At 39.5% G+C, this 17,253-nt stretch overlaps 1 protein-coding gene across 8 annotated transcripts in view; it reads left to right on the top strand.

The window, feature by feature from the left end:
- ELMO1 (engulfment and cell motility 1) overlaps positions 1-17,253 on the top strand; it is a 306,907-nt gene that overhangs the window by 186,295 nt on the left and 103,359 nt on the right. For all 8 annotated transcript variants that reach the window (XM_035552367.2, XM_035552364.2, XM_035552368.2 and 5 more), the window contains one exon: positions 13,490-13,626. In XM_035552367.2, the coding sequence (XP_035408260.1) occupies positions 13,490-13,626 (137 nt within the window). The remainder of the gene's footprint in view (positions 1-13,489; positions 13,627-17,253) is intronic.

Raw genomic sequence — 17,253 nt, 5'->3', positions numbered from 1 at the left:
GCTAGTCAGTGTCTTGAAGGGGCTGTGGTGGTGGGAGAGGTGCTACCTCTGGTGCCACCTTCTCTGCTAGAGCCAAGGCACCTTTAGTGTTGCCCCACTTCTTGCCAGCTCCCAGCTCTGCCTGATGGGATGGAAGACCCAGAGAACTGAGCTACGGCAGTGAGAACAGGAATGGTGCTAATGCTACGTTTGGCAAGCAAGAGATGGAAACTCATAAGAAAAGACCAGTGAAGCCCTCTTTTTCCCCTCTTAATAAGTATGTTTGCCCTGCCAGAGGGGCAGATACATGCAGTGAGACGTGCCACTGAGGTTACCAGAACAAATACAGCTTGCAGGTAATTTTTTGTAATAAAAACAACATAGCACTTTGTGGGAGAACAGAAATCAGCGCTATGACCTGCCAGTACTCATGAGGAGCTCTTTGGCTGATGGTTACCTCTGGCAGGAGCAGAAGAACTTGCACTGAGTGGATTTTAGTTCCTCTTGCTCAACATGTCCCAGCTGAAGGCTGGGGTTTCCATTTTCAGTGGAGCTGTTACTCTGAGCTGCTAATGGCAGTGCACCTCGCAGTTCTGTGCCAGATTGCACTCAGCAGAAGTTTCTGAGTATTGAACCAGGTTGAGATTCACTTTGCAAAAAACGACAACAAAGATTCAGAATAGTTTCAATTTAGACTCTGGTCAATTCCTTGCTGGGGAAAATTTCTTGCTGCTGAATTTTAATTGACCGTAAGAGAAGATTCTACTAGTACTCTCAAGTTGAAAAGGGGGGGGGGAGGTGATGTTTTGTTTTTCTCGTAAAGTCAGTCTGATGTTTTGTTTGCCTTAGTGGTTTTGAAACCAACATTTCTAATCTGTCCTATTGGTGATGAAGACATTTAACTATTTCTCCCCAAAAGCATTTGAAATCTCAATTGTTTCTTGTTGGTTTCTTTGGTAATGTTATTTCAGTAACTTTTCACAGCAGGCTGGCCAACTTTTTCCTTTTCCAGATGTATTATTGTACAATTTTTAAATAGATGCAAATAACTTATACATACAGATGTAAGACCTGATCAGATTCATTCAAGGGAGATTTGAAGAATACTTTCTGAGGGTTTAACAATGTTTTTTAGAACGAATTGATATTGTTTAGCTTGTGTTATGAACCAGTTTATTTTAACAAAAGCAAGACTAGTACACTTGGCTCTTAGGCACTGTCTCTTGAGACATGACTGGGATAATGCTTTGTAAAAAACCAGCCAAGCAATAATCCTAAATTTTGAGGACTAATTTTAAACTGGAATGTAGAAGCAAAGAGAAGTCTTGTCTGAGATGATTTTCATTTTTTTGTGCCTGAAATTGCCAAGTGTCTGCAATGGGAGTAATAGGAGAGAATTTCTAAACAGCTTAGCTTAGTTTCTTTTTCAAAAACAGCCATAGTCCAACAGAGAAATCTCAGCTGAAGGTTTTTGCCTGCATTTTCTTGGTTCTGAGAAATCATTATTTTCAAATTTGTAAGTCACAATTCTGTGATCCTCATACATACAGACATATTTCTGGGGTGAGTAATAATACACTTGGGAAAATAAGACCCTCAAGGAAAAATTAAGACAATTACTCATGGTCAGGGTAGAATAAAGTGATAGAAAAGATATAACTGTCTTCAGAAACCTCAAGGCATGATGTAAAAATTACTTTATTCTGTTCTTCTAGTCAACAAGGACAAAGCAAATAATAGATTTACAATACAAAAGAGAAAATGTATATCAACAATGACAACAACAAAGCTTGAGACTAGGTAAGTAGTGGAACAAGCTACAAGGGAATACTGTACAGTTATTAACACCAAGGATGTCCTGGCTTAGACCAAATTTCCTCCTTATTAAACTAATTCTGATGGTTTACAAGGATGTGACCTCTGCAAGTCTTAATGCATTTTCTGGGCCTCTTTCCCAGTCTTCCCCACATTCACTTCATTTATACTCAAGGGCTTTTTACACCAAGCACAATGAGAAGAAAACCCACACTCCTTCATTTTTTCCTGAACTAGGGGATTCTCTAAGCTTCTTTGTAATGTAAAGGTTTGGGGTTATAATGAGTTATGTCTGTTAATATTCAGTGCTAATGCCTCAGGATATAGAACAGGAATAATTTCTAATATGTTTGTGCTCTTCAAAATACATTTAAGCAAAAGAGATATTTCCCAGACTAAAATACACTTTTAACTTTTTTTTTTTTTTACCCTAGTATGACTGAAATGCTGATTTTATTTTTCAGCCTATAAAGAAGAGCAATAAAATACAGTAGGTTGATTTACAGCCTAATTAAACATATCAGAAACATACCTTTTGATGACAATAGTTTTGCCTGTCTTACAGCCGTGGTATCAAATGGCCATGTTCGTATTAGTGGGTGAAGTGTAAAACTCCATTAGAGTAGTTTATGAACTGAATGTGCCACTTGGAAATACGCTTTATAAATAGCTTCTCTTGTTGCTAAGCCTGTGGTCTAATTAACTTGATTTTGCGCATGCCTCTCCAGAGGTTAAATGTGACATCTGAAGATTAATGTTAACTAATGTCCTTCTAGAGACTGATGTTCACAAAGCCATTTGAAGATGCTTGGCACCTATGCAGTGTATTGTGGTAATGATCTCTAATAAATGCACTAACAAGCAGTGAGATTCAATGTCTCCTGGGCAGCTTGCGCCCTATCATGTGACTGTTACATCTATTTTGTGAGTAGTAATTACTCAGTTTGGTCTACGTTACAAGAGTACGGTTCAGCAGTTTTATTTTTGTTCTGCTAGGCTGACTTTGGGATATAGTCCAGATAGTTAAAAGCATAATTTACAGATTAAGACAGTTTGTAGGGGGAGAAAACAATTTAGGCAGTTGTGGCTATATACCTAAGATGCATTTTTCACAGTGAGTTAATGACCTTCACCTCAGCAAGACCAACTGGCTTCCAACAGTGACTGAGTTCATGGGGAGAAGCAAGGTTTGCAGTTCCCTACAGATCACTAGATCGTCGCTGCCTCACTTAGCACTGCTGGTTGCCCGCAGCAGATCGATCAAGAATGAAATAGCAGATGGACTATAGACCAGGAGATGTACCCCTACTAGCCTTCTCTGACTTCCTTGAAAATACACACAGTGCCACCACTAGATCACAAGATTATTGCAGCCTTGCTTAGCTCTGTTAGGGTGCCACCAGCCTGCGGTAAATTGCACGGGATTTTCCTGTGCAAATGGGTATGCAGTGGTTGTTTTCTTCTTTTCCATGATTCACTTTCACAAAGGAGAAAAAATGTTATTTGGGAATTTCCTGCATATATGTGTAATTATATAGAGAGTCATAAAATCATTTAGGTTGGAAAAGACTTTCAAGATCAAGTCCAACCATCGTTATATTTTAAGGGAGGTACACAGTCTGTAGGGATGCAGAATGAAAGAGAGCACTGCTAAGGTAATTTGTCCTAAATGGAGCTGGAGCAGTAGTTGTGGTACTGCACATAGTTATAAAGAAGTGAAGGAGAGCTAGTGGGGGTGCATTTCCTGGTACTTGAGCAAGCAATATAGTTTCAGCACAGTTCAGAACTAGATCTGACATGAAAGATGAGCTGCTGTTTCTCTAGGATGTGTGATACAGTGCACTTCCCTCACCTTAATCACAGGCAATCATTTTTTGTACTGATACTGATGTCATCTTTCCCTGTTTCTCATTCTGTTACCTTGTTTGGCATTTTGAGTATACCCAGTCTTGATTCAAAACAAGCGGTTGAATTCAGAGTGTTTTTATTGCCTTTTCTGAGATGGCAGAGGAGCTAGCCTAAGTTTAGCTTTTTCCTTGTTTTCTAGATAACTGATCGTTTTGCCTCCTCCAGCTTTTGCACTTTGGTAGCTCGCCTGACTGACTAGGCAGAGGTATCAGGCAGCCAGCCTCAAACCCCACCAGGGTGGCATTGAAGGCAGCCTAACAGACTGTCACGAAAGAGCACCAAAGGAGGCATAACACGTGTACTGACACCTCTGACAGTGAGTGCAGAGGGCTTGCGGCTGGCCTGTGCCAGCTCTGCACGGGAATTCAGTTGTAACCTTTCTTTCTTTATAGAGGAATGACTGGGTACCAGGAAAAAGTCTTCTCTTCCTTCCTGGCTTGCCTTCTTGTTTGTTGCCTTCTCCATCTGCTCATTTGTTTTTCTTCCTTGCGGTTCTCCTGCTGTTGCTCACTTGTAAGATCGAGTAACGGGGAAAAAAAGTGTTTTTCCAACTAGTTGTCTTGCACAATGACCACATCTTTCTTTGCATTGTCATTTTAAACATTTGATTTTAATGAGGAGGCCTGTAGGAGGAAAAGAGGAATGTGAGCTGCTTAGACAGCAAGAAGGGACATAAAATAAATAATAATAAAAAATCTGTACTCTTCTCAGGTTACCATTTGCAGTGTTTTTCTGAAGGTTTTCACAGGCTTCTTCAAGTTTTGCTTACAGATGGAGCCCTAGCCAGCCTATTTAAAGCAGAATTAATTTTCAGTGACAGCTTCTCTCTTGTGAATCGAACAGCATGGTTTGTATTTCAGATGGTAACTAGAGTATCTTCTTGATGAAGTATCTCAGAGAAGGTCTTTGGAGAGGCATGAGCTATAACCTGTAGTACAGTCTCTGTAGCTTCCAAAATAAAGAAAATGGGTAATTAGAGGTAAGTGTGCATTTTAGCAAGAATCCTTTACGGAGGAGAAGCAACAAGCTGGTGCTCTCTCGAACAGTCAGAGTAAGAAGTGAAAAGTCAGCAATCCTGCCATGAAAGGCAATCCACTGGTGTATTGCTCAGGGGGACATGGAGGAGATGCACAAGCGAAAGTAGGACAGGTGCCCACTTCTTCTGCACCTGGAAACTTCTGACTCCAGCCCTCAGTGATCTGGGTTTGTGGTGATGGAACAGTTAACAGAAAACATGCCAGAGCATAGCACTCTTTTGTAGATTCTGCTTGATAAGCATAATTCCTTTTCAATCTGTATTTTTTACCAGAAGTGACCATAAACATTTCATAGTCCCTAAGTAAATTTATTGTGTTAATTGGTTAACATGCTTTTATATTGTTATTCAGGGATACTGTAAATATGCTGGAACATAATTGCAGATCTGTGCTTGCACATCTGTGTCTCTTTTTTCACAAAAGATGTTGGGTTTTTTTGGGTATGATGAGCACAAGCCCTTGGTTTTTATACCATTTCAACTATCATAGAGCTTTCTCCTAGAAGTGCATGACAAATTTGAATGAAGTGCTTTCTCACCTCTGACGACAATACTCCAATTTATCCACCAGGTTTCAAAGCCATGTTTTCTTACTGTTATTGATCACTGCTTTTTTATACTGGAAGTAGTGGAGGAGTGAAGAGGGAAGCCGAGTACTTTCCTGTTTGGCCAGCAAAGTGCTGTGACACATTGTAGAGGCAGTTTAGAGCTATTCATATCTAACACCTGTTTTATCACAAATAAAAATAGGCTTCTTTGGAAAGAAATGGGGAACCCTTATCAGCACGACACTGATTCTCTGCGATCTTTTTCATTTCCTTGTTGTGCATAAGAACCTTTTTAGTAACTTTTGGTTTTCTGTTTACATTTCTGAACCACAATGTTTGGTCTTCGGGTCCTTTGTAAGTAGGCAAGGTGCAGTGAAGTCTCTGTATTGACTGATAGTTGCAAAAGGAATTACTTTTATAAAGTCATCATGTTGTGTGGACATTGCTGGCTGCATTGGTTTCTTTCTGTTGTTCATCATCAGCTCTGGATGTGGAAGGGTGAATCTGGCTGGATTTTGTTCCTCAGCCGCCTCTTTATGGACGTAGCAAAATTGCTGGCTCTCAAGTGCTGGATCTGTTGGTGGCAATAAGTGTGGGGCTTTATTGACTTTTGCTGCAGTAGTTAGGATTCTTTTTCCACTGCTTTTATTTGGGACAATGAGAAAGGGGAATTTTTAAATAGTGTCTCCTTTCATTAATGATATCGTGGGGAGAGGAGGCATGTTTCTCATACAGCAGCAGTCACTTTCAAAGTAAATCTGAGTAAGTTAGTGAAGCACTTGAGTTTATATGTGCTGTAAACATCCTAGTCATGCGTGTCTCATCAGGCTTGAGGTTTTTTGGAATCCTCATTTTTCATTGCCTAGTGAAATTACTCTCAGCCTAGAAAAAGGAAAGCTAAGAGACCGTAGGAAGCCTTTTGTAAGTACTTTTCCTCCAGCTTCTCTCTATAGCTCTCCTAGTGAGAAACCTCATTGGTTCAGAGAAATGCTGTTGCCTTATATCTCTATGAGGAGTTTCAGTTGGTGTTTTTTGCTGCATGTTAGCAATTTCACATCCTTCCTCTTCCAAGTCAGTATATGGTTAGGTAAGGTAAGCTGTTAGATGTTTTCTGTAATGATGTATTTCTAGATAATTTTGCTGCTCTCAAAATGCTATTTACCTTGTTAAAATGTGAGCATTTTTGCCCTGCTTTACATGATCAGCTTGTCACTTTCCCAAATAATGGTGTGTATACTACTCTGGTGCTGCAAATGCCTAGAGAATTTTAGGCCTCTTGAGCATGCCTACATTGGTTCTCATCCTCTCTTGGACTGAGGTTATCATGGTAACCAGCTGTGTAGGATCCTCTTTTGTAGCAAATGGAAATGAGAAGCAAATTGAATTCTTAATTTTCGCTTGAAAAAGGGATTTGGATTGGTTCCTGATACCCTTCTCAGGAATTCTGGGATGACATTTTCACAGACACACGCCCACCTCTGGGGAAGCTTGTGGCACATCTTGCACAGTTCCTTGGTCCAGTGAGCTTCTTATCCCCTTCTAGTTTCAATGCAAGCAGAACAAAATTCTCAAATAATTCATGTAGGTTTGAAGTTTAACAAATGCAACTTAGCTCTTTGTATTATTTTACTGTGTCTTGAAACCTAGGTGCTTGTATCTTACCCTCGCAATTCAAAGTAAAAAAGACCAATGGCATTTGTTCGAATAATAATCAGTCCTTCTAAACAGCACTGTTCCCTAGGAAAGACAATTACACAATTGACAGCAGTATTACCACTTTATTGCACTGCCATTGTTAGTGACTTTCTTTGCCTTAAAGTACGCTGTTTCCCTATCACATGACAGAAGGGTAGCCAAAGGTTTTTGCTCAAATTATTGCCAGCAGACTACAGGGATCAATGGCGTAGATAACTTGGCAATTGCAGTATTTCTGCAGCATTAGGTGCACTTTTTCTTACGTACTGTATGTGTTACTGAGAGAATTTTTGATTACGTATATAAAAATGGTCATGGCAGTAGTTATTTTTACTTTATCTCATCTTCAGGGAGAAGCAGAAATTACAGTGTTCCTTCTCCTGAGAGAGCTAGTGAGAATTAGTTGCTCTTTGGTTGTCTTCTGTTATTGGCAAATAATAATCCCAGAGGAAGCCATGCCAAGTGGAGATGATATTTCCAAGGTCCGTATTGCACCATTCATTTGTGGATCTTGCTGCACTTCAGAAACTGCAGTGGCTCATTCTGCCACCCCCCTCCTCCCCAATCAAATATTATCATCTCCATTCTGTGAGAGCGGGGAAAACAACAGAGGGGATAAATGACTCACCCAGAATTCAGCAGCAGCTCTGCAATAGAAGAGACAGATCCATGTGGAGACTCGATCACACAGATTCCAGGTACCTTTCAGACAGGGAGGTGTTTTGGAGCCCCCCTCTCACTGGAGCTTTGCAAACCACTTTCCAAAGTCTCTGTGTCACTGATTCCCTCATCTCAAAGCCATGCTGATGGAAGCAATTTCAGGATTTTTTTTTTCTTGATGTCTTTCTTGGTATGCAGTTAATACCACCCCCAGTGCAGAGCTTACTCTTCACCACAGGGTCTGTCTGTCCCTTTACATGTGACAGCATTAATGCCAGGTGACCATATTTATATGGTTGACTGAATAATTTGATTGATTCAAGCTCTCTGCCTGCTCTCGAAATATTTGAGAATACACAGCAATGTTATCACTTTCATTATCTACTATGGAAAATATGTTCTTCTTGTGTTTTGTAGACCAGTTGTGCATAGCTGACATCCATGACAAGGTTTTTCATTTGTGATTAGTAAAATGTCTTTGATGCACAATCCCAATATGATGGCTCGAAGCCTTAAATTTACAGAGGAGTGGAAAAGCCACTGAAATGTCAATCTGCAGGGGAACTAATTGCACAGATTGCAGAGGAAGTAGGCTGTGGAATTTTACAAAGTATTAAACCTTTTTCTGCCTGTGTTGCATAATTATTAATCAAGGAATTATTTCTAGAAAACTTAATGGGAGCATGTACTTTAATTGCTGGCTGAAATATGGCAGTATAACTTTTGCTGTCCCTCCATTCTTAGTAGGAATGTGAGCTGAGTGTAAGATGTGAGCATAGCTCTTGTGTTCAAGGGTCTGACTGTTCATTATGTCATACAGTTGTTTCATGGCCAAGGATTTGCAAGGATTTCTAGGATCCTTGTCTTCACATAAAGTAGCAGAACCCAAGCAAAAATGTTAGAGTTTAATTATAATTTTTTAGGATTTTTATTTAATTTGAGCATAAACTTGTAGACTTGCAAATCTATTCCTACTGCATTCTATCCTACTAAAAAAATAACGCGTTCAGCCCGTGAAATGGTATTTTTACTTAGTGCACCAGAGTATCGGCAGTTTTTCTTCTGTAATGCAGTGAAGTCAAGATTTTGCCACCTGAAGAAAAACTCTGGGTGTCAACTTTTAGATTCTTGGCAAATGCAAAGGCTGAGCATCTTATGAGTGTTTGCCAGGTCTTATTGAGATGCTTTTGCATTATCTCTTTAAAAGAGATCAGAAGTCTTTAAGACTCCTGCTTCCTGGAAAATGACCATTTAAATTGCTCCCAACTTGTCCCCCCTGGCATCATGAATAGATTTTGAAAAGAATGTGTTGGGCGTTTTCCAAATTTCTAATGTTCCTCTTCATGATAAAGACTGTTATTTATTATTTCACTTTCAATCCAGGATAACCTTCTTCATTTCTTGCATTCAATCAGAATAACCATACGTCACTTTAAAGGTGTGGAGAATGAGTGTCTAGTATCAACATAGTGGTTTAACAGAGTCAGGAGGAAAGCAGAGGTTTTTTAAGATCAAGGGCAGTACCTTGCCTAGAGGGGTGTATTATTGTGTCTCTGTCTGTTATGGTAGCTTGGCGGGGAGAGAAGGATTACCTTTCTATTACTTCCGAGTATTGTGCAAAATAAATCTAAAGAGAAAAAAAAATCTATTCAGATTATTTTTCCCTTTCCAAGTGGAACGTTTTTATGAATATCTACACACAGTTCATTTCTTAAGGTAGAGGGAAAGATGGAATCAGTACTGTATCCCCCAATCTGTGTGTTTAAGTAGAAAAGGTGTCAGTTCCAGCTATAGGTGCAGCATTGCCACCAGCTTATGTTGAACTGGTAGCCTTTGGTTCATACTGGTTTGGGCTGTGAGGAGGTGATGCACCCGCCTGGTGTCTGTCTGGTGCACTTGGCATTTCCTGGAATCTGTTCTGCATGCGGAAATCCCTATTGTCTGTATTCAGTTCACCAAAGCAACTTTGAAATTTAAATCTCTGCTGTACTTCAAGTCAAACAGTTATTAAAACATCATAATGTAATCTGTGCCCTTCCAAGACAGGCTTATGCAAATACGCAAATACCCAACTGTTCTCAACACAGCTGAAAGAAATTCGGCTCTGATGATGTAAAAAGCATTCAGAAAAAGCATTCTGAAAAAGCATTCAGACGAGGTAAAAAATGAAGGTATAACTCTTCTTTCTCATTTTTTTCCCCTGTTGTTTCATACTCATCTGCAGAGGGGACAACACAACATATCAAATTCATTTACCATTTGAACACTCAGGGATGTTTGAATGTATTTCTCATAATTTAGGAAATGAACAGACAGACACAACTGTTTTGGATAGACACTAAAAATATACACTGAAAGGACCGCATAAAGTCTCAGGTAGAAATTAGCTTTTTTAATTTTTTTTTATTTTTATTTTTTGGCCAGTGCAATATCTGATGAGAAATGAACTAAGCTTCTTCCTCAAAGTCACAGCTATAGATCAGCTAGAAGCTTGAAGGACTACTTAAATCCCGATAGGTGGCATATTGATCTATGGCTCCGAGAATTGTGCCAAGAAAGGAAAATCAACAAGATCTTCACCTGATTTATGTAGGCCACACTTTTCTTCTCTGACTTGCCTTTCAAAGGTGATCTCACAGAGACGTAATTAAAACTTGATGAAGTTATTAAATAATCATGATGATTTGTGTCCCTGTGCTGCAACCCTGTGTATGTTTCTGTGTTGCTCCCAAATGTGGCAAATTCTTGCCTGTGAAAATGAAGGTTAGAGAGTGCCGGGCTTCAGGCCAGAAATTTTTTATGCAGCTCTTTTGTGAAAGGTCTCCAAATCATTCTAACACCGGATCGCTGTTTACAGTTAGTCAAATTGGAAGTTAGTGAAACAAATCAAAGAAGTTTTTAATCAGTAAAATTCAGAAACCTCTAAATTTGCCCACTTTGTAGAGAGAGGTGATACTCTGGCAGTGGAGATGCTGACTTGGGGCTGGAGATAGCAGGTTAACACCACAAGTTGTTACTTGGTCTTAACTCTGGCCTAGAAACCACTAATAACACGGTATTGCCTTTTTCTTCATCCTCATCTTGCTTGTACAAAGGAGAAAGAAAGTATTGAGTCAAGGGTTATCTTTCATTAGATATTTAAACACAAAAGAATGTAGGCCTGGTCTGAGTTGCAGCCTATAGATATACTATAATATAAATATTGCTGATGTGCTTCATTTGTGAGGTTTCTGTTGAATTGGATTATTTGGACTACAATTTTAAAGACAAACAAGAAGCAGCCTTTGAAGTCAAATATGGATTTTTTTTCTCTTCTATCTGGATGCTAGTGGGAATTTTGAAGAAGGTGTTTATCATTTGTTTTTGAATTTTTCTTAGCATTTGTTTTGTGCTTTAAGACATTGACCCTGTTTTTTTTTCAACAGGCCTAACTATCTCCATGTATATCAATACCAGCAATTTTCTACTCTTTCCTTTTTGGACTGAAAAGACAAGCCACAATATGTTGTCTAGTTATACAAAAGGTAGGGAGGGGGCTAGCACCTCTGATTCTGCACGCAGAGTAGTCAGCATAGTAGATATAGTTTGGAGCTGATTATCGTAAGGAACATGAGTTAGAACTGATAATCAAGTTTCAGAGAATCCCTAGCTTTTCCATTAATTTTGATTTATTGATTTTTATGAGTAGGAGCAGAGATAAGCTCTGGCTCTGAGGAGGATCAGAAAGGTCAGTGTGTGTCGAGGTTATTGCCTTGTTTCGTGCTGTGATTTATACAGTGAAGGTACTGGCTGCATTCTTCAGCTTGGCGTTATTTTATTTCTTCTCATCATTATAGTATTTCATGACTTAAAGACAAGTGCCCTCTGAGAATCTGTTCTGTTGTGTCTCTAACATTATTACAGGCTGAAGGCCTGATTATTGGGAGTGCTGAGCCCTTGCAGCTTCAGCTGAATGAATGGAAGCTGAAGGTGCTCTGAAAATCATGCCTGAGGCATTTCGTTCTTTTAAAGGGATTGAGCCCTACCTCATAAATATAGGTCTCTGCTTTGACTAATTCCCTGTTGACTGCACATCCTTTGAAGTAAATAGAGATTATTTGGTTAGAATGAAACCTATGCTCCAAAATTAACTCTCACCCTCACTACACAGCTAAGGAATTGATTAGATTTTAGTAAATCTGGTGTTAAAATTAAGCTTCAAATTTACAATTAAGCTTCAGAGTTTTGCTTTGCAATTGGGATACCGCATCTTGGGAAAGATCAGAAACCCTGTTTCTTGGGAGCTTCAGGTGACTGTAAGCAGAACTTGGGTTTCTATAGCAGCAGGTACTAACATGGCAGAGGTAACTAAACGTGCTGAAATGGAGGGGTTGTGGCTAGAAAGAGGTACCAAGACCATGAGGTTGTAGCTCATGCAGAGTCAGCCTGCCTGCTCCATTCACATCCTCTTGCAGAAAGTCTTCATTCTAATTTCTCCAGTTCCACTGAGAGAAGGCAAATATCAGGCAGTGATGCAGCTTCAAGAAAAAGGGTGTTTTATCCGAGAGCTGAATACTTCTGCCATTCTTGAAGAGAATGAAGCTTACCTAAGCTGTGGCTGTTTGATCCTGAAGGAAGGGAAGATGCTGCTGTATGGACATGTGAATGACTGCTGAAAAAGACCCTCTTTTGGTCTTTTTACTTTGGTCTTTTTTACTTTTTTTACTGATGCAGAAGTTAAAGATGAAGCTAAGAGATTTAAGGATAAAGTATATGATGAAGGCCTTAGTCAACTTGACTCTTTTTTTTTTTCTTTTTTTAAGAGCATAAATGCGAAACCTGCTGAGGTGGCACTGCAAGTCATGACAGAGTTTTAAAGATCCTTTTCTGTACTTCTCTAAAGCCCCTTCTGTTCCCAAGTTCCTCAGACAGGCCAAGAGGTCAGCATTGCTTCAGTCCTGCCATTAAATTTTGAAAATCCATTCTTCTCACAAGGAGATTCACACTCTTGTCAAACTGACCTCTTCCTTTCTGGGATCATCATCATTATACTATTATTTTATTTCTTAATAAATAATAATAAATATAATAATAATAATATAATATAATAATAATAAATAATAAATATTTCTTCTTTTCCTTTCTTAAAGCCAGTATTTGATTTAAAAAAAAAATTTTTTTTTTTTTTGGTGGGTGGGTGGGTTTTGGTTTTTTGGTTGTTGTTGTTCCCCACCCCCCCACCCCCCCCCACCTCAGATAAGGGGCATATGACGGAAGATCAAAAGATTCAAAGAACAAATTTAATCAGTTATATTTTCATCTATATGTCTCTCTAGATTTCTTTGGTCACCTCTGTGGTATATCCGTGTACAATATGGTAGCTCATCTACTGTATCAGCAGAGCTTCACATTTCACTGTGTACTTTGATCTAATATCATGTTGTGACTGATCAGGTTTTGTATTTGGTTCTCAGACAATATGGTGCACGCTGTTAGCAGTGGGGAAGGCTTGTACTTCTATCTGTCCTTCTCTGTCCTGGCCTGAATGACAAACCTTGGCACAAACAAAGCACCCATTGAGAGAATATTCAGGGAAACGGGTAGTTGCTTCCTCTTGCTCTTGCTGATGCTCTCATACAGGGAGGCACTGTGCTATGTTTCATTGCCTTTTAAGACTGTAGTCCGAGGCTGGATTTTCGGGATATTCTTTTGACACCCTTTGCTACTAGAACTAGGATTCCTGTCCATTATGGTACTCACTAAAGTTTACGGCTGGTTGCATTTTATTTTTGTTTGTTTGGTTGGTTGGTTTTGGTAGTTCCTGCCTGTAAATGTTTTATTCCACCGCCCCTTGTTTTTCTGTTTTTAGCCAGTGAGACCTGCAACGATTTCCATCCCATGTTCTTCACCCATGACAGATCATTTGAGGAGTTCTTCTGTATCTGCATTCAGCTCTTGAACAAGACATGGAAGGAAATGAGGGCAACTTCAGAGGACTTCAACAAGGCAAGAAAAGGGGTGGGGAGGGAATAACTGGGCAGGATGTTGAAACAAGGCCATGTTTTCTTCCCTAGAGGCACAGGGATTTACTAATCCCACTTCTGCTGAATACTGTGGTGTGTCTTCTCTTCAGATTCTTTGTACATCAGAGGGGCAGCATTTAGAAAGCAGGGGTAGGGGGTGGGAGGTGTAAGGGAGATTCATAGACCTTTTTCAATCATGTTACACTGCAAACTGAAAATAAAAACCTGGCTTGAGGGGAAATTCTGCCTTTTTATGTTAGCAATATTATGCTGAAGTGCTGCAGCCTCTAATGTTGTAAATAATGCAAACAGACTGCTGCAGTGATAATTCTGTGCATCCCTTTCATTTCGTACAAGAACTGAAATAGTAAAATATTAAAGAGTGGACACAATCATGACAAAGTGCTGTACAATCTGGCCAGCTGAAACAAACCAAAGCAACCAACCATCAGTATTGCACCCTTTTCATTGTAAGAGAAATCTGGAAGTTTCAGACAGTCTTATGACTGACAGCAAAGGTATGGAGAACAGGGGTGTCTGTCTTAATGGGCCCTAGAAATCCTAGTTTAACTCTCTAACATACCAGGAGGCTGAACAGTATCTTTGGCATTTTGTAAGAATGACAAACTCATGTTTTTGTGGCCTACTGGCATCTCTATCTTCGTTGGGAACCTTTGCATCTTGCGCCTCTCTGACTGAGATCAAATGTTGACTATAGGGATGTTGGTTGAGAATGAAAAGGGAGACTGCTGCATTGTGTCAGCATGTTCCAAAGACGTGCTCTGATATCACCAGACTCAAACGCTATGCGAGAGCTAGTGAGAATGATTATGCCTACCTTCTAACTGGAGCTGTCTATTAATGAAATGATCTAAATGTCCTTTTTCCACTGCAAAAGGGAGGTGAATCCTTCAGACACAGTGTGGAATAACCTTTGTTGATTTCTTTTTGGTAAGATAGTAGCAATACCTGAAGCCTGGCAAAACAGAGAAGGGAAGTCCAAAGTGCCTGCTGTTGTAGCTAGATAACCTAGAGGCTTGTTCTTGTGTAGAATTTCTGACATGTTTCTCATTCCAAATGGTACAAAGAAGAGCAAAAGGAGCAATGGCGAGATATTCCACTGAAAAGTATAGAAACCTAAAATCAAAGGCTTAAAAGCAATAACCTTTTTATAAAAGACTACTTTATATTATATGGTTGTTTAAAACAAATGGATTAATAACTGCCTGTTGCTTACAGGCCTTCTGTCTCAGTAGAAAAAGGTTTTGTGTATATAAGTTTCCACAACTTGAATTTGAATATTATTAGTAATCCCAGGGGAAAAAAATTGTTCTATTTCTGGCAACAGCCCAGCTCACCCTAAGAGAAAGTACAGAAATGTATTTGTCTGTGTTAGACACCACTGTAGTGGTACACAAGGTAGTTTCTTCTCTGATCTGATAAGTTAGTTATGTTTTATGTTACTGAAAATCCTATGGTTTCACCCAGTGACTCTTTAAGGTTGAGCAGGGTAGGCAGTAGGTCCTGCTGCCTGTGTCACTGAAGATGTAGGAGGCCTTTAACTCTGTGGGACAAATCCAAAGCATGTGCCACCAGGCTACTGAGATTTGTGTGTGGTGGTGGCAATATGGTGCGATTGGTGAGATACCGGTCCAGAATCTTCTTCCTGCTGTAAAGGGGAGGGAATACTAAACTCCCATGACTGTCGTTTCTAGCAGTTCAGTAGTTATGTTCTGCTTATCTAAATCTTTTCTTTTAGTCACAAGGAGATTTTTGTGCTCTTTATCCACTTCAAATGGCATGTGGTGGTGATGTGCATTACTCAGCTGATAGCTTTCTTAAAGGGATCTGTGAGTGAAGCAAACCGTGTTGTTGTGTGGGCTTGTGAAGCACTTCTGGGTTTGTGCAGGATGCGATGTTATGTAGTGGTACCCAAGGTTTACTCATCTGGTTGGTGGCTGATAGCTGCCAGTGCTGATGGCTTTACCAAACCACACAACACCATTTTTAAACCTTACCTGGCAAACAGCTTTGGTTTTCATGGCATGTTAATATTCTTTCTTCATCTTTTCTGTGTGCTAAGGGTACCTGTTTTTATGCAATGAGTTTTTGCAAACTTAGCAAGTGAAGGCCATGTGGACACAGGGAGCATTCAGCCCACGCTTTCAGGAGTGAAGGGGAATAAAGCAGGGGCCTTAGAAGATGCAGTAGTTTAGCCGCTGTGAAAAATTCTCTTTTCTCCTCTCTTTGTATTACCATTTTTCAGTTTCAGTAACTTGATTGTCGTGGTAATACATGAAACACCACTTTGCTACAGTTTGCTGTCTACCTGAGTGATGGGATCATTCATTTTCTTCCTTCCTTGCTTCCTACCCCAAAATCTCCAAAATAAAATCAGAAGCTCCCAATATATCAGATGGTAACTCTTTACTGAGACCTGGAGATTCCATTTACTGAGACCTGGAGATTCCATTTAAAAGCTAATCTGCTTGCTTTCATCTTTAATCATAATTGAAGAGAAGGAGCTTTTTTGTTGAACTTTTGATCAATCACAATAGACTGCATATGAGAGGTGGTAGGAGGTCTGTGTGCACATATGAAGATTTATTTCCTCATCTCCTGCACTTCCTTGCTAAAAGAAGTGAGGTGATTGAATACTTCCCCACTTCAGTTCTTATTCTGAAGGGCTTTTTAAGACACAGATTGACTTTCTTTTGACGATAATATTGTATACTGTGCCATCGTGGTTCCTCAGTCCATGTTCTGGAGATTTCGTATAGCTTTCTTCCCTTCCTGTTTTTCTTTATTTTCTTTTAGAGTTTTAAAAAAAAAAAAGTACTTTGTTCACAGTTGAAAGAATGCAACGATGTTTTAGTGAGACATTTATGATCCCATGCTTTGTCTCTCTGATTCTCATTCATTAAACAGACACCTTTTGTCAGGCTCAGCTCTTGCATTAGCAAAACTCCTTGGATCTCTATGGTGATAGTATGATACTGTCAGACCTAAAACCGTTTTTATAGGCTCTCAATATACTCATAGATTTCTGAACAGAATAATTCAGTCAGGCAGCTAAGCTTATGTTATGCCTGTATAACATTTGAAGACATGCATAATTCATGTCTGTTGAGTTTTCTAGAGAAATTAAGATGCAGTGGGGTAGACAGATGTGCAAGTGGCAACAATTCCATTTGAAACCTTTTTGTTTTCCGTTGAGCCTGCAGATGATCAAAGGAAATGTTCAAGCTCTATCCGCCACAATCATTTGTGAGCAGACAGCATGGTTTATGACTTCAGAAATGTAAAGCTTGGAGACAGGATTATATAATCTACGTTTTATTGCTGCAAAAGAAAACATTGTGTATAGATGTTGGAGACAGTGATGACTGTAAGAAAGCTGTACAGATTTATCTCATACTCTAGCATCTAGAAACTTTCATCACCAACCTGCCCATTTAAATAGGTGTTCGTCGGTTGGTTTTTCCTCCTGGAGGGTCTAGCTATTCTCTGCTCAGCCTGCTCAAGGTAACCAGGCCCTGCTGTTACACAGGCTATGATGTACAGGCTGGTTGATTTTTTTATATTTAACATGATGGTAGGTGGAATTCAA

Source organism: Cygnus atratus, chromosome 2 (genome assembly GCF_013377495.2).
Source record: "Cygnus atratus isolate AKBS03 ecotype Queensland, Australia chromosome 2, CAtr_DNAZoo_HiC_assembly, whole genome shotgun sequence".
NCBI classification, from domain to species: domain Eukaryota; kingdom Metazoa; phylum Chordata; class Aves; order Anseriformes; family Anatidae; genus Cygnus; species Cygnus atratus.
This window is presented reverse-complemented; position numbering and strand designations above follow the sequence as displayed.